The sequence below is a fragment of the Sander lucioperca genome, chromosome 24, assembly GCF_008315115.2.
Source record: "Sander lucioperca isolate FBNREF2018 chromosome 24, SLUC_FBN_1.2, whole genome shotgun sequence".
Taxonomy (NCBI): domain Eukaryota; kingdom Metazoa; phylum Chordata; class Actinopteri; order Perciformes; family Percidae; genus Sander; species Sander lucioperca.
Genome location: NC_050196.1, coordinates 13,599,775 through 13,617,662, shown reverse-complemented (window position 1 = coordinate 13,617,662; position 17,888 = coordinate 13,599,775). Strand labels below are relative to the sequence as shown.

The 17,888-nt window shown below is 41.3% G+C and overlaps 1 protein-coding gene across 6 annotated transcripts; it reads left to right on the top strand.

The window, feature by feature from the left end:
* The first annotated feature begins 4,097 nt into the window (after positions 1–4,097).
* On the top strand, positions 4,098–17,445 carry dzip1 (DAZ interacting zinc finger protein 1). 6 transcript variants are annotated; one of them, XM_035998655.1, is made up of 19 exons: positions 4,098–4,256; positions 4,846–4,992; positions 5,237–5,821; positions 8,162–8,246; positions 8,497–8,612; positions 8,850–9,008; positions 9,135–9,272; positions 9,353–9,415; positions 9,850–9,978; positions 10,571–10,619; positions 10,720–10,770; positions 11,007–11,066; positions 11,445–11,620; positions 11,978–12,182; positions 12,462–12,630; positions 14,359–14,717; positions 15,806–15,927; positions 16,084–16,243; positions 16,650–17,445. In XM_035998655.1, exons 2-19 carry the CDS (start codon positions 4,990–4,992, stop codon positions 16,739–16,741), a joined length of 2,721 nt encoding a protein of 906 aa, XP_035854548.1. In that variant the 5' UTR covers positions 4,098–4,256; positions 4,846–4,989; the 3' UTR covers positions 16,742–17,445. The 6 variants fall into 6 exon arrangements, with proteins under 6 accessions (XP_035854548.1, XP_035854551.1, XP_035854549.1 ...); XM_035998658.1 differs by having other exon boundaries at positions 4,846–5,035; XM_035998656.1 differs by having other exon boundaries at positions 4,116–4,256; positions 4,855–4,992; positions 8,207–8,246.
* Positions 17,446–17,888: the final 443 nt, after the last annotated feature.

The window sequence follows — 17,888 nt, the reverse complement described above, 5'->3', positions numbered from 1 at the left end:
ATGAGTGACAATGCTTTGCATTTAGACCAGAACACAATACAGCTCTTCACTTTGTTTTCTGTGTTGTGATTTGATTTGAATGTGGCATGAAAAATGCATGTGCAATAATAAACAATTAATTTAGTTATTAAAGACAACAGGCTAAATAATTGTCCTTTTACCATGTTTTTCATTTAGTTGGGACACGGTAAATGCATACTTAACACTGAAATAAATGTCACAGTGTGTATGTCACTTCAACATTTGGTTAGATTTTTTAGAATTTAGCCATTTTAAATCTTCCATAGTTTTTCTCCACACAGAATCATTTAAGCACCATCGAGAAAGTTGTTGTTGTTCCTGTGTCGCTGTGGCGTTTCACTCTGCACCCCTCCTCGCGAGCTGCATCTCCTTTAACTGTTTTGAAAGATAGTCACTATATTTGAATGCATCCCTCCCTGATTTATAAATTGCATGAGCACACACGCACACGGACAGAAAACAACTGTATCAAAGGTTTCTTTTCACCTTTTGATAATCAAAATATCTCCAGATGCTTATGTTGAGAGCAGAAACGCAATAAGGATATCTGTACACAGCATTTCAGTATGCAGAGGGGTCTGAATCCATCTCGTCCACTGCAGGGGAAGATAAGATCCTCCTTCATGAATAAAGATGCTTCGGCATCCTCTCCTCTCTGTGTTCAATGTGTACTTCTTACTGTGGCCATTATTTATAGTCCCACTAAGACCCAGAGTGGTGAGAGTGGGTCTCATGGGGGATTGGGAAGTGGAGCTACTGCTACCTATAGTGGGAAAGATATACCACCTCACCCCCGCTGAGAACTTCGCACAGGAAATGAACTCATAAATCAAGCCGTAAATTGAGTGTAGGGCTGTGCTTACTCATCTCAAGAGGTCCGCTCCTCTTCCTCCACACACCCTGCTCCTTTTTTACTGCATGACTAATGCAACGCCGCAACTTCCCTGCCCGCGTGTGTGTCTCTCGCTCTGGTAAACTCTTATCAAAAAGTGTGGATTTTATTTTCAAGTAAACATCATAACTCTGGCCTTGAGGCTACAGTGAGTGTAGGAGCATCTAGGAAGGAGAACATAAAACTAGAGTCTAACTAGGATTTGGTTCCAGAAAGGAGAACATCAGCATCTTGTCCTAGAGCTGAACTTCACCGCCTCATTGTGATGCCACTGGTGAGAGCTGCCTGTCTTTACCCGGACACAGCCTCCCCTGCCCGCCCCAGGCTATCCTGACAGTCACAGGCCCTGTCCAGAGGAATTAAAATCTCTATTTATCAGGACTCGACTGAAGCTGTCTGGGGACTGGCCAGGGAAATGGCACACATTCAGCCTCTTCCAGGAGTGGGACTCTGATGGAGAGTTCAACACGGTGGGACGTGCCAATGCATGTTGATTCTTGACAGAATGTGTGATAAAAAAAAAATAAAAAAAACGCTCTCTACCCAGCTTCACACTTTGTCTCGCTTTGTTTTAGTGCTGAACCAGCACCTGCATTGTCCTGAATGTGAATCATTCTTTAATGTTATGCTTAAAAAGAAACATCCAAGGAACAATTTAAGACTGTTCTGTGAATACAGGCAGTGTACGTGCATGGACAAGTGTGTGTGGATCCACCCTGCTGAGCGTTGCTCCCCATTAAAGCCGGGACTGTGTCGGCTCCTGCAGCTGCTCTCCATCACAGCAGCAGTAGGCAGCATTTCCTCTGACACAGAGGGGAAGACAGGAGGGAGGAATCGCCATCACTCCTTCACAATAAAGCCACAGCGGCTAAAGAGCTCTGATCAGATCTCTACTGACCTCCATTGGTGAAATAGTGTACATGTTAGGGTGGCTGCCACAGTCATGGAAGGATGGAAATATTGTACTTTTTTATAATAAAAACTTAAAAAGTACAATGCATTTTTTTCAAAGGTTGCCAACCTTCTTGGGCCCCTTACAAAAAAAGCAATGTCTAGTTGGGGCTCCTTGTCGTGTTTCAGATGTCTCTGAGTTGTTAGCAGTTCCACCAAAGAGACAATCCCCTCTAAACTTCTCAAATGGTTTCATCACAATAATTGTTTGAGACCCAAGAGAGGCCAAAGTATCCATTATAAAAATAAACATTATGTTACATAAGTGTTTTAAAGATTATTTTTGGGCATTTTTAGGCCTTTATTGACAGGACAGCTGAAGAAATGAAAGGGGAGAGAGAGAGGGGGGGGGAATTACATGCAGCAAAGGGCCAGAGTTGAACCTGGGCCCGCTGCGTTGAGGAGTAAACCCTTTATATATGGGCACCCGCTCTACCAACTGAGCTATCCGGGCGCCCATAAAAGTGTTTTTAATTAAATGCATTTGTGAAACAGAACTTTCTATGTCATTAATCGTATTATGTCCCCCCAAGGTTACCTTGTGACCCGTTGGAGGGGCCAGACCCTTACGTTGGGAACCTAGTTGTGGGCTTTTTAAAACGTTTACTTTTAGACTTTAAGTAGGCTGCATATGATAAAACCTCTGTATTTTTGCTTTTGCTTAAGAATGATTTTGAATTCAGGACTTTTACTTGTGATAGAGAACTATTTCGTACTTTCTCTTTCTTTTTTGGAAGGGTCAGTAGGCTAGTTTTCACCTCTGCCATTGTTAAAGCAGTGCTGTCATCACAGGGGTTAGGTGGTATTGGGGCTAGCAGCTGCAGTTTGCTAGCAAAATCAAACCAAACGATGTTACTATTAGCCTATTAGATTATACAGATGTGATGAAGCAAAAAGTAACCTTCATCAACCGATTTCCCAGCAGCAGGTTATTTCGACCAGAAGGGGGAGGCCTATACACAAGACCAGCGCGCCTACTGTCGCAAAGTTTTCGAGAAATCTTCACTTGCATCACTCGGGCTGTATCGGTGGTTAAATCAGTATCTAAACATGTAGGGCTACTCTGCTTTCAACGTTTTAATCATGTTTTATCGGTTTCCGTCAACTGAAGTGGGGGCCGTCTACAACCCCGACTCCCTCATCCCTGTTTTAATTCAGACTCCCCGTTTCAAAGCCCAGCGTGTTTCTCCCTTCCCCCTCCTCACTGCGAGCTGCGTCAAGTCGCCACAATACCACCGGAAATGAGGATCATTGCCCTCAAAGTAATGGTTCGGCCCTTCATGCATTACATTGAAATTGACTTTTCCTTTTCAGAGTGGTAGATGTGCTTCAAAAATAAGATCAAACTGTACCCTGATGGAATTTTGTCATTTCAGGAGAAAACATGATTAAAAACCAGATTTAAAAAGGGAATATAAATGGCTGTATCATGGCATAGATGGCATTGTAACATACTGTATCAATGCAAAGTATGAAAAAATAATTTGAAAGAACCACAGTATATACATATCCCAAATCCAATTTATAGATATAGAAATATATAATTTATTGATACAAAACATATCATATATGCAAAATGTCAAATGACATACGACAGATTTGAAAAAGGGTAAAGCAATGCATTTAATTGCCCCATAGAACATGTGTAAATGTCATAAAACATGTTTTCCCCTTTGGCTATGATCTAAGGTCACCAACCTTTTTGAAACTGAGAGCTACTTCATGGGTACCAAGTCATACGAAGGGCTACCAGTTTGATACACTCTTCTGAAATAACAAATTTTCTCAGTTTGCCTTTAGTTATATATGATTATTAATGATTAATGACTGTCATCTACGTGAAGACACTGATCGCATTAATTATTTCTCATTATCAATAATTATCAACAATGACTTAACAAGGTGGGAAACAGATAATATCAATATTCAATTTTCATTTTTAGAACAGGCCTGAGGGCTACTCATGTGGTCCTTGGGGGCTACCTGGTGCCCGCGGGCACCGTGTTGGTGACCCCTGATCTAAGCTGTATTACTAAGAGGTATTTACAGATCTAAATTAAATTGTATTTTTTAGAAACATTGCATGTCTGTATGTGCCAGATTCATTGATACATTTTCATCTGCAGTCATTTGCCAGGGAAATAACCCTACCCTAAAAAGAGGTTTTATTTTTTTTCAGTTATTCATCAACGTTTTAATTTGAAGGTAATTACCGGAAGTTCATTTCATCATTGCAGTTAGCTTTATGGCGGTCTTTTTTTTTTTTTTTTTTTTTTTTTAAGCAGGGATTTAGGAATGTGGAGACCAGCAGCTACGTCACCCTGAAATCGCCTGGGGTCCCGTTGCTAGAAAACTTATCCAAAGGCTGTGAATTAGTAACACAAACCCTCCGGTAAGTTGTTTTAATGAAGTCCTGCAGTATTTTACAACATTTAAAATTCACAATTGTTGGTGATATATAATACAGTTGTAGTTACGTTGTTTAAAGTTTTGCCCAACACGTTCACTAAAAAATGTCCGTTAGCTAGCCATGCAAGTAACGTTAACGTAAGAGGTTTGAAAAAACGTTAACGTAACTATCATTACTTGACTGACAGTTTGTGAAATGTTTTGTACCTAAAACGACATCTTAACCGTTGCTTAGACAAGTTCAAGCATGTGTGCCATTGTTTAGGTTTAGGTCAAGCAAGGGTATAAAAAGCCTGCCCCAACATGAAGTGATTGTTGTCGGAAACGTGATGCCAAGAAATTACCGTTAGCGCTATTTGCTGTTAGCAAGGAAACCATTTTCGCTTAACCTCCTCGTGCTCATTTGCAGGTAAATTAGGTTGCGTTTTATTGGTTTGCTTAAGTCGAGTGGGCGACTTTAAGATACATTGCTGTCTTTCCCACAGGACGTAGCTAGCTAGTCCATCTCCCACACACTGTAGGGAAACATTTGCTGATTGCATGCAGTGTTTTGATAACATTTCTCTCTCCAGGGACGTTAGTCTCTGTCTCCATGGTAACGTGGCGGACGCCCAGCCTCGGCGTTGTCGCGTCGAGCTGCCTGCAAGGGGGCGGAACCGGAGAGGAACAACGGGTCTTCGATTTCTTTCTCTCCGTAAAGGCATAATCAGTCGAAGATGGTAAGGAGAGCACAGCTGCATCAGGACAGCAACAGCGTAATAGGTAGATGGAGATTGCATCGACAGTGGTGGAATCTGTGCTCTGTTGTTTTACCTCAAAGCAGATGCTGCTGACTGTCTTTTTTTCTATCTTTCTCTCTCTTCCTGTGATTGTGTAGCGTGTATATTTTATGCTAAATGTGAATTGTTGAAATTTGCACAGTGTAAATGCGGATTTAAAACATCTCTGTGGTCTTTGTTTCAGCCATTTCACAACGGAGCATACTACCCCTACACCAGTGACACCCAGGGGACCCACTCATCAGCAGGGGTCCCATCCCTCCTGAATTCCCCACTCAGCCAGCACTCTGTACCTTCATCCAGCATGACTCCATCCAGCGGAGCCCCCACCATCCTTCCTTTCAAGTTCCGTCCGCGCAGGGAGAGCGTGGACTGGCGGCGAATTAACGCTGTGGACATAGACCTGGTGGTGAGCCAGCTGGATGTGGACGCCCTGCAGGAGCACATCAGCAGTGTTACATTCTGCAGCTTGGACGGGGAGCGATGTCAGCGGTGCCAGTGCCCTGTGGACCCAGCTCTGGTCAAGCTCTTGCAGCTGGCCCAGCTCACAGTGGAGTGGCTCCTCCACTGCCAGGAATTTCTCACCCTCAACCTGCGTGCGGTGGAGGAGCGGCTGGCGGCCGCTGACAGGGACCGCGAGCAGCTGCTGGCTCAGCAGAAGAAGCAGGATGAGAAGGTGAAGACACTGACCGCCGAGCTCAAGCAGAGGAGGAGGGTTATTCGCACCCAGCAGTCCATGCTCACGCCACGAATCAGCAGCAGCCACAAGGTACCGCTGATACGCTAAACGCTCACACTCTGTGGGTATCAGTTACCATTTGCATCTCACATATGTTTGGCAAGCCGACAGCTAGCTTCATCACCCCCCCACCCCCACCCCCTTCGTTCCTCCTCCTTAGGGGCCCCAACACTGTCATCGTTCCCAAGATCTATTCACAGCTCCGGCTTTGTGCATTTCACACCAGGTTTTGGAGGAAAAAAAGGAAATTGGTTGAAGGCTTGTATCAGAGCCTGACAATATATTGCTCCTAAAATGGTTGTTATGCACTGTAAAAAACCTGCTGTGGCTGCCTTTTTGGTGTGGTTATAATAAGCTCTGTTTTGAGACTGGAAGAATAGGATTTAGCTGCAGAACAGATGGTGTCATTGGCAGCAATACGTTTTTTCAATCCACTTACAAAAGGGTGACAACGGCAGCAGTCATCAAGATGACCGGCAGACTCCCACTTCCCCCACCCTCATATGTCCTTGTAGAGCATTCTGTCCTCTTTAGTATTGTTGAAGACGTGCGTGTTTTACATACTCTTGGTTTATCTGTTGGATCCCTCTGCCTGTAAATATTGTCTCTGTTAGGTAGCTCACTTACCTTTTTAGGTTATTTATACCCCAAATCAAAAAATCTCCCTCTGTTCTTCAAGTGTATGGCTGCAGCTGACCTAACCAAGCGGTTGCCAAGGCAACAGATATAGTGTGTCATGACAGCATGTGGTTGCTAGGTGTGCGCCAGAAGCTCAGCTAACAGAGGTGGCTCAATAATTGATAGAGAGGTTTGTGTCTTTTTGAGGACCTTTGGCATTTGTTGCTTGCCATGGCTCCACGTCTCTAACAAATACACACACACACAGGGCTCTCACTTAAAGACTAACTTAATTCCACTCGCAATTTTCAGTTATTCCAAACATTTAATTTAATTGCATCACTTAGACTTATTCATTGTAGCGGCACACTTCTTCTCTGTGTCATGTGGCAGCCTTTGAATCTTGGCAGCCGTATGTTGTGACAAGATATCAGTAGCAGCAGGTTTAACATTGAATGAAGTCACAGGCACAATGAGCGGCAGAGTTAAATGTAGCGTGTGTGTGTGTGTGTGTGTGTGTGTGTGTGTAGCATAGACATCATCTAGTCTAGTTGTTAAGTGTTAGTGAGCTGAAGTGTAGTGACGCCTGCAGCAGGGAGCAAATCAACATCACTCACGCTATGTGTCTGTTTGAAAAACACATGCCTGAACTCAGCAGACGCTCCTGTTTGGAGCGTAATCTCAGCGTCAAACTGGGCTTAGTCTGAAAACTCATTTACTACTCCCCATATAATAGGCCCCCAGTAGTTTACGAGATTTTGGACTATGAAATGTGACGCATTGCATTGTGGGATTGTTAGCAGAAAGTAGTGTACATACTATAGACACTACTTTTTTTGTTTCATTCTCTGAATTTTTGACCGCAAAATATAGTGCATACATTTCACGCTGAAAATTCAGACACAAAAATGAAAAAGGCAGTGTGCTTTATATTAGAGCCGAAACAATTAGTTGATGATTAACAGTTCACTCTCCTCTGTGAAGCTTTGCGGCCTTTCCTTGTCTGTCATTGAAGTGCAGTTTTCATGGGAACTGTGATGGATGTTTGTGACGTTTTGAAGACCAAACGATTAATCGAATAATTAAGAAAATCTGCAGATCAATAGATCATAGAAATAAGTGTTAATTGCAGCCTAACTACACTGACTCACTGTGACTTGAACAGTACTATCCATCCATTTGAATAATACAGTTCACATTTTCAAACCTCTGTGCAGCATAACAAAATGCAACTATAAAAACACAACCAAATACAGAAACAATTAGCAAATAAACACAACATCATCATTTCTGTACTTGTTTTCTTTTTCTATATTTGCTACTATTGTTATGCCGGTTATGGGTTGTCAAACTGATCATTGTGTTTCTCGATGTGTCTGTGTTTTTTTCTAAATGCCGTGCATGTGTTGAGTTGGTGATCTTTTCTTCATCTGCTTGTGTTTTGTCTATTAGTGTGTGTTTTCTTTAGTTGCAGGGTGTTGTGCCCTAAATAGAGAGGGATTTCGGACATAACCCTGACTTAAGTGATTGCCTGTTGATTTGTGAACCAGTTGTTGAAGTTCAAGGAGCAATGTTAAACATATGTTACTGAAAATGTCGTATCAGCATCAAATTCAGACCAACAGCTCACTGATACTTCATCTAAACTGTCCTTTCAGTGTTACCCCAGTGTTTGTTGCTTGAGATTTATTCCCATTTTCAAAAATGCACAGGGCGATATATTAATGCCTGTATTGTGTTTGTTTCTTTTAGTGTCCACATTGTGATAAATCCTTCCTCAATTCCTCGTTTCTCCAGAATCACATGCAGCGCCGCCACCCTGACGAGTATGAGATTGGTAAGTTGGCCAGTCATGAAGGTTTGCTGAGCAGTTTAGAAGAGGGACAAAGAGAGAGAGAGAGTGAGTGATAATACTATATTAAAGGTAGGAGTCAGATAAATCACTTACCCGGAAGACACATTACAGCATTTAAGGATGGAGTCTTGTAGGGCTATACCCAGGGTCCAAAATTAGCAAGTCTTTGCCGGTTCCTTCGCATTGTATCATTATATACAATATATTGTTTTTTTCTCTTACATTATTCCAGAGTTGCGGTCAGACAGTGAGAAGAAATCTCAGATTGAAAGCCTTAAATTGGAGATCAACAGTCTGAAGGAGCAGATTGTTCAGCAGCAACAGGACTTGCAAGCCAAAACAGCTCAGGTAGGACAACCAGACCATTGTGACAGAGCTGAAACGATTGGTCAGTGAATTGATTAGTTGTTATATCTTTTGTCATATATGATGGCAAACTAAATATCGTTGGGCTGTTGGTTACACACCTGATTTTGAGTAACCCTAAAAATAAAACTTTTGAAAGAATATTTAAGTTTCTACTTTTATACCAATCATTTGTGGGTTTGTAGTGACTGAGCTTTTTCTATTTTGTTGTGATTCCAGGAAAAAGAGCAGCAGTCCATGCACAGGGACCTGCTGAGAGAATTGGACCGTTTTAAGGCTGAGGAGATGGCACGCATGGACAGAAAGATAGAAGACAGCAGGGATGGCATGCGCAGGGAGATGGAGTTTCTTTACACCCGAAATGTTCAAGCTCTCAATGTATGAAAATGATACTTGGATAATCCCATTAGCAGCTTCTTTATATTTCATATTCATTTGGTCTTTGGGATATCTTCTATCCATACCTCTTTTTTTGAACTATTTCACATGTATTTTTATTCAAAGGAAGCAAATCAGAATCAGACAGCCAGGCATGAAAAACCAGCCAGCCCTGTTCACTCGCAGCCCGAGAGAGATCTGGACAACTACAGAGAGATGCAGATACAAGCCATGCAAAAGCTGGAACATCAAATGAAGAAACAGGTTAGTGTAGAGGGGAGATATTGTTTTCAAACCTAAAAGTGAATTAAGTTATTTTAATTACAAAAAATATTCTCTTCTAGGACAAAAAGTGGGGATCCAGGCTGCAGGAAATAAAGGCCCAACACGAGTCTGAAAAGAATCAGGTATGTTTTTAGAGATGTTCCGATACCATTTTTTGCTTTCCGATACAAGTACTGATCCAATACCATGGTGTCATATATTGTATTATGTTTTAACATCTCTATACTACTATCCCTGTATGGATGTGATATGATTTCTATCTTTCGTTGTACGGCCTGACTTTTTGTGAAGCAAACGATGAATGCCATAGATCTTTCTTTTATGATCCAGTTTGACAGTCAGTCATAATGGAAAAAGAACAAACTACTTTTAAAGTAGGCTAAATTCGTATATAAATAGGTTTTTCCGATACTGGTATCAGTAACATCTCTATATGTTTTATTATTTGTCATATAATGCCATTAAAACTAGTACTCTATAAGTGAAATATTTAACAAGGTTTAGTTAGAAATGTGTTGGAAGCTGGAAAATGCATCTTCTTCCTGTCATCTTCCAGTTGCTGAACGAGTTGAGCAGAATGCAGTTGTCTGTGTCGGAGCACCAGGAGAGCAGCCACAGGCTGCAGCAGGAGATGAGCAGGAGGCTGCAGGAGAAGGAGCAAACCATCCGGGCTCAGAGGGAGCAGGTTAGCACTGACTCCCACTCACACAGCCATCACCGCCCAGTGTGATTATGTCTGGAGAGGAAGTGAGGCAGAGGGTCAGCCCTTGTTGAGGATATCCTGTATTTGCTTCATGGGCTCAGATTGTGTTGTATTGAGACATGATGATACTGTACATTTGACAGGAACCACAGTGCACAGGAAGCTGATGCTTTTCCTGGAATCGTTCCATATTTCCCCATGGTTACTAGTGGTAACAACAAGTGTGGTTTAAAACTACAGGTTCCAGAGTTCTGGGGGCAACAGACACACTTTGAGCAGCTAGTTTTCAAAAAAATATAGAAATACAACAATAAACAAGTCAGTCAATAATTGGTCTATTTCCATCATGCCATGAACCGCAATCTGATTTCCTGGTGTAACACAGCAAGGGTAGTTTTCCACACAAATGCAGGGAACGGTGAAAGGAGTTTGTTAGAGGTACACACTGTCAACTCTTCATCTAAAAGCTTACACCGGCTGCTGCTTCTTGTTCCATTCCTCCCTGACATTTTTTATATTGATCCACTGACAACAAATGACCAGATATAACAAGTCCTCATTTTTCTTTCACCAGATAAGGAATTATTCCTCAAATCCACCCACCAAAATAGTGGAAGTACCAGGTATGGATTTTCCTTGTTATGTTTTCATCAGCAACGTTTTTCACTGAAGGAAACTGCGTGTATGATCTTAATACATTCATCGCATTCTCTTGTTTTTCAGTCATCGCCAGTGCACCAGCTCCAGAGCCTAAACCAAAAAGAGTTGTACTTGGTAAGTTAGTAAAAGGCCAGCTGTCATAAGGAAATAAGAATATAAAAACATTGTCACCCCAACAGAGGCTGAGCATGTGCTTTCATGCATGAAGGATTTACATTTCAGATAGCAAACTGAATAAAACAGTGCTGTCACCACATTAGTACCCCTCCTCTCTTTTTAACACATATTTTCTCTGACTCCCTGACTCCCTGACTTTCAATGACCATTGACCTCATGTGCTGTCCAATTAGAGGAGCCAGTCTCTGCTCCTAAGCTGGATCCTATACAGGAGCTGTCAGAGGAGGAGAAAGGTAAAACAGGAAATAAAACCAACAGAGCCGGTCGACTGCATGCTGTCTGCATGGATGCATCAGTCTGTGTCGGGACTGAGGTCATCTCTGTCCACACCTTTTGGAAAGCAAGCTGATTGTTGACATTCGTTGATGCCTGCCATGTCAGCATTGCTGATCATTTCATCAATCCGTCATCTTGTCGCAAATAAACTTGTAGGCATTCTCCTCTTCTGCCTGCCCAACTGCAGTCACATCCATCTACCCAACTAAACATTTGGCATGGAGCTTGCTGTGAAAGTTGGCAAATGCATGCTCTTTTTTCTTCTTTATGCCTCTGCCTGTAATTGGAGCCTAATTATCCATACGTGGCTGATTTACGTGAGATTTCTTTTACAGACTCAAGCAGCTTCTCTGAGAGGAGGCCAGTGGAGAAGAAGGCCGAGCCTGTACCAGAGAAGAAGCACAGGATGACCACCAGTGCTCTAAAAAGGAACCCCAACATCAAGAAAGAGATGCGTCCAGATCTTGAGCAGGCTGTTATTGAGAAGCTGGAGAACCTGGGAGTCAAGCCTGTAAGTTCACACTTTCAAGTAAGGTTCAGGAAGCCTAACCCTGAAATTCCACCAGGCGCAGATGCCCCGCATTCCAGTTTTGTTCCATCAGCCGCCATGCGTCATACCACACCAGGAGCATCAAAAATATACCTGGTGCATATTTTTAGAGAGAGCCGCTTCACGCATACTTCTGGGACGACTGTCTTGAGTGGCAGCTATTGTTTATTGTATTATTATATATACTGCAGTGCAAAGCCTGGTGGAATTTAGGAGTGAGAACCATTGTACAACATACAGAAAGAAAATACTCTTAGATGTTCTTTTACTGAACCTGTTTTGTAACTATTGCTCATAATGTCCTCTACCTCTCCTCAGGATCAGAGTGGTCTGAAGGACAAAGAGCTCGCCTCCATCCTGGCCAGGGTGCATTTGAAGCGGCAGAGCATTGCAAAGGGGATGCCCGAGTACTGGCGCCATCGGGAGGAGATAACCAGCACTGTGGAGCAGAAGCTGGGCGGTCAGAGGAGAGGCAGTGACCCTGCTCCTGAGTCACAGGCCAGATCCAGACAATCGGTTCAAGGTGAGTCATCAAAAAGCCTCTTAGCATATGAGATTGTCTCGCTTAGTTCTTACTCTGCCCACAGGCCAATAATAACCACACTGTATGCTTTACTTTGTGCTAGCTTGTCATCCACTTTTGCATTAGCGGCTTGTAATTGGTTCTGACCACATGTGCATCCAACACTATGCGTCTAATCTGGGAAAGCTTGTTTGCCGCCACATCAGCTGATTTAAGCTCTGACACAGTCAGTGACTGATCCGCTAATTGTGTATATTATCTGTTCTTTTCTGCGTGCAGTGTTGCAGATCCGCCCTCGATCCAGTAGCCTGCCCTCCAGAGCGACCCAGGTGGTGTCTGGACCTGCAGTCAAACAACCCAAGACCCCCCAGCCGGCACCAAGGATCAAGGCCACCACCCAACCCAAGACATCTACACCCAAGGCCGCTCTGAGGACCTTCGCATCCAAGTAAAGAACAAACTGTGTATAAAATGAAGTGGTTTATTGTCATTCTCCATAAATGTCTCATTGGTGTTAACATGTGTCCTGATAATCAAATTACAAGGATTGAATGAGAATACATTACATATACCAGGGGCTCTCAAACTTATTACTCAAAGGTCCGCATCTGATTTTTTTCAAGGTCCGGAACAATTGGCAATTACAAAATAACATTTAATTTCAATTCAATTCAATTTTATTTATAGTATCAAATCATAACAAGAGTTATCTCGAGACGCTACAGTTGTGTATCTGTACTACAGATACACAACTACAATAATTTACAAAGACCCAACAATTCCAGTTAATCAACTCACTTATAGCTTTTAAGCAACATGCATTCAAGTTGAGTACTCTGTTTTCCTGTTCAACATTTGTACCGATACCAGTATCTGGAATTTGGTACTGCTACCCATTGATACCTTTTTTAGGTAGCCTACTCATTCAGTAATAACAAAAAATGTATTTCAGTTGTAAAAACAAGTCCAAACCTATTATTCCTATTTACATTACAACATTTTACACACCACACAAAACAAATCCCCTCCTTATCTCCCATTCCCCTCCCAAACTTGTCCCTATAACCTCCAGCCTGTCAATCTGTCACCAGGGCATAGAGAACGCTGTTGTGCGTGTCTCAGAGGAAGTGTTACCACACTGCCACTATTTTCGGCACGCCATTTTATATTGCAACGAACGTTTTTGAAAACTGTAACCACACTTTCCACTGCTTTATCAGCATTGTCCCGACTCACTGGGACTTGAACAAGCTGAAGAGGCGACTCCGCAGCTCTGCTGCGCACTGGTCACGTAACAGCGGCAGTAAAAATATTTCACACTGATCATGAACGTTCAACTTTGCAATTATCCCGTTTCACATGCGTGCCAAACCCTGGAATCCGTGATCCGTTCTACGTTCGGTTACACTACAACTGTATATTCAACGTCACTAACGACAACAAAATAATCTTAAAATGGAAAACACCTCATAACTTAGTGTCCTTTGTCTTGACTTGAGAAGCCCTGACATACTAAAGATGTAAAAGCTACCAAAACCTTAACACAGTCACCCAAAACCATTTTTGTATTTGGCAACAAAGTGGATAAGAGAAGCAGCTGCATCTGAGGTTGCACCAAACAAGTTAGAAACAAGTTAAGATAGAGCTTTTTGATATTTACAGCAGGAGCACAGACTACATTCCTTTTTATTTAAAATGACGCTGGCATGCACACTCAGTAACCGTTAGTTGGATTTGTTAAGGTGTTGACTTCAGCAAAATGCTTTTGCCAAGATCAAATGATGACTTAATGATGCAACATATGAAGTGACTATATTCATATGTCATACAGCTCTGCAACAGTGTTTTGATTGAAGTTGACTTAGTATGAGCAACAAAGCGGTGAGTTTAGTGTGAAACTAGCTAGTTATTGTTAACACTCAAACTTAGAATCAAACCTTTGTGACGCTGAACACAACAGGCTGCAACAGAGTAAAAAATAATGGGTTTTTTTTGTAAATAAAATAATATACAGTAAATATATATAATATAATAAAAGTGTATAGATAACATTTGTTACCGTGTGCTGGTTACAAATTAGGTCTGACAAAATCTTAAATAGTTAATATTTTATATAGCTTTAAGAAAAACAAATGTTGAATAATAAGTAAAAAAAACTGTTTCTGTGATTCTTGAGGACCCCTCCTTTCAGTTCAGATGAAGAATCTGAAGAAGAGGACACAGACATGGAGGAGGAACAGCGCCAAAAACACCACAGGGGCAAATCACCACAGCCCAGACTAAACCAGGTCCAAATCAGAGCAAGCAAAGCCAGTCCGGTACAGGCTAGGCCGGCTCCAGCCAGCCACTCATTCTCCTCCAACCCCCAGCAGGCCAGGGGGCCAGTGGGCGGCGTGACCAGGACTACAGTCACAAAGATAGAGAGTGATGAGGAGGAGTGGTCCGAGGTCAGCGAGCTGCAGGAGATCGACCCAAAGCGTCTCCAGACTTACAAAGACCAGAACGGCAACGTGGATAAGAGAAACTTTGGCATAGGTACATTTCCATTCTCCAAACTTCCAGTTCAAAGCATACGTCAAAATAATTTGCCTCTATGCAGTCATAAAATGGTTGCATTTGATAATGGTGCAAAGGGTAGTTTGCGATGTTTGTCCTGATTAGTAAATATAGAAAAATTAGATTTTCCTGTTGATATTAGATTAGATATTTTAGCTCAGGTTAGTCACACAAGTAGTGTATGCATCCAGAGTTCCAGTAAATCTTTAAAAAGTCTTTAGTGTCATTCAACGTCATAAACAGACAAATTTTGAGATGATATACGAGTTCATGTTGACCAACAAGATTGACTTATTTAACTATATTTGTCTGTCAGTCTCGACCCGTGGCCAGGTTTTGTTTTGTTTTCCATTTGATGGTATGTTTGGCCTGGTTTTCCAGAATTCAGAAAGTAAACAACTTTACCAATGATGCTAAGCTGAAGAGAGGTAGCCAGGGTTTTTCAGGGAAGATGTGGAGTTCAATTAATTTTCCTGTTTGATATTTGCCAGAATCTGGCCAGCAACATTCCTATAATCAATGTTTTTATTAATGAGTGAAATGACAATGGAACAAAGTGTGACAATGTGAAAGGGGTTGCTGCTGGTGATGTACCTACAGAGAATTATCACCTGAATCTGCAGCTCCCCTCGGCTTTACAGAGCTTTATAGTGAGTTTCAGCTTCTTGTTTAGCTGTCCAGTCGACAACTTTACTGTTTTGGTTCTCACAGCATAATTTTCAGCTGTTTTCAGTGAAAAGACTTTTATAACATCAACAAACACAACCAACTTATTTCATTAAATTGAGTAACTAAAGTATCCCCGAAAGATATGTAATGTCAGATATGTAAATGTAAAATAGGTGTCTTCTTGAAGAATGTTAGTAATTTATGTTGCACTTCATTCCTGCCAGGCACCGTTTATTTTGTCATTATTGTCATTATTTTGTTTGTCCTCATGGTCTATAAAAATCTCAAATCTGAAAAATCATCAGATAATTAATTGGTAATGGAAACTGTAGTAATGAATGGATGAATGAGTTAACGTAACACATTTGTGTATTTAATGAATTGTCTGTTTCTCCTAGAGAACAAAATCAATGACCTGGCCAGAAAAATGGAGAAGCAGTTTGCAGAGAGAGCAATAGAGAAACCAGCAGGGGGCGTCAGCATCTTACCAGAGAGGAAGGACATGATTCAGGAACTCACAGTGAGATTCACTCTATGATGGAACCTCAGTGCATAACTTCAGTGTACAAAGTTGCTAGCTCATTTGATATTATTATGTAGTGGAAACAAGCGTTAGCCTCGTGCAGGTCGTACTGCATGGTTAAATGTTTGTTAATGTTTCTGTATGTGGTGACAGTACACAGATCTAGAGGAGAGCAGTGAGTGGGTGGTCTCCTCCTTAGAGGACAAACCGGAGACGTCGAAACCAGCTCAGGGCTCTGGACCAATGAGGAAGAGCCTGGACTCACCCAGCACCAGTGTCTGGGGAACCTCCACAGGAAGGGGTGCCAAATCAGGTCAGTTCCAGAAATAACTTCAATATAGGAGGACATGTTGGAGTATTCATCCTTTACTTTTGCGGCCATAAATCAGTGCAATACTCTCCCGACACAGGACATAGGAATGTGTTTGTAAAATTGTACATATTCAGATGTTTTGTACTCCACTTGCATTGAATATTTATTGATTTCCCTACCTGCCCAGGGACTACAGGCAGAAAATAGCAATTGTGCTACAACCTGGTACAATGTGTCTCTCCTTGTTCTTATACAAAGTTAATGTTTAACTGTGCGTTGTCCCTGTTTAAATAAAATGATATTACATATAGATGCGGTTTTATAATAAGTTGCAGTGATTATTTTAGACTTGTCCTGTCTGTAAAGCAGTAGAGTAAACACGGCTGTCTGTGTTGTGCCCCGGCAGGTCTGACTGAAGCGGGAACAGGAAGCACCCTAAAGAGCAGCCTGTGCTCCCTCAGTGACATCAGCGACTCGGAGGACATTAGCAATAAATAACAATAAACACTACAGCTTAGCAGGTGATGTAGCTCTACGCAAAGCACAGACACAAAAGACCTCAGTCAACTCTTCTGACACCTACAGTCCATGCCGTATGCCAAATGCCATATTTCATACCGTTATTATAGGGAAGCTATGACAGAGAGAGCAATACTTAACAAAGGGACTTTGGATTCACACATTTGTATAGAAAAGAAGACCATCTAATAAATGTGTTAAAGATAAATTAGATTACAGCTTTGATCGATCCGTCTCACCTAATGCCTTGTGCCAATTCTTTGCTTGCCTTAGATTATACTATTTTTAGTTTTTAACTCTAAATAGTCTTTTTTTTTTTTTTTTTCGTTTCACTGAATTATAACCCACACTCTAAATGAGATGCTGTATGTAGTTTGTGTAAAATTTTGTACATCAAATTTTATAATGCCTTCATGTGTTAAATGAAGCAATGAGATGGGATTTTGTATAGCAAATATTTATACAAGCAATAAAAGATTTCTTTGTGGAATACATACTTGAACTTAATTTTTACATGAAACAATCTGGGCACAAGCAGAATAACCCAAACTGATTTATTACGAATTTGTCACATTATCATTGTTTTCACACTTGGTTTAATAAGATAATTCACATTTCCAGTCATGCAAGACTTCTTATCACATCATTTTTAACATTAGGTCCGTGTTAGCTAATGCTCTGCAGACCTCATGTCAAAAATTATATTTGATGTTAAAAGAAAAGAAAAAAAAAATTAAGAAATGTACCTGTTTTGTTTGTGACATACAATAATTCACTCATCATTCATGTTTTGGTCCTTCCCTCCAGTGTCTTTGTTTCGGGATCATGGCTAAAGGATTGTAATATAAAGGCAGATTAACAGCTGTGACTAGTTAATTTTCTGATTTAATAATAATAATAATAAATAAGACTTATGTAGCACTATTCAAAGTCCTCAAATATGCTTTACATACAAATAAAAACAAAACAAGCAGTTATTGTTTAAAGCAAGGTTAGAGTAAAAAAAAAAGATACATCTATTCAACAGTACATGAAGTAGTTAAAATTAGCTTCACCTCGACCAAATACAACATTAAAGTACAAAAATGTGACGAGCATTATTTTTTATAGTGTGGTTTGGCTACTT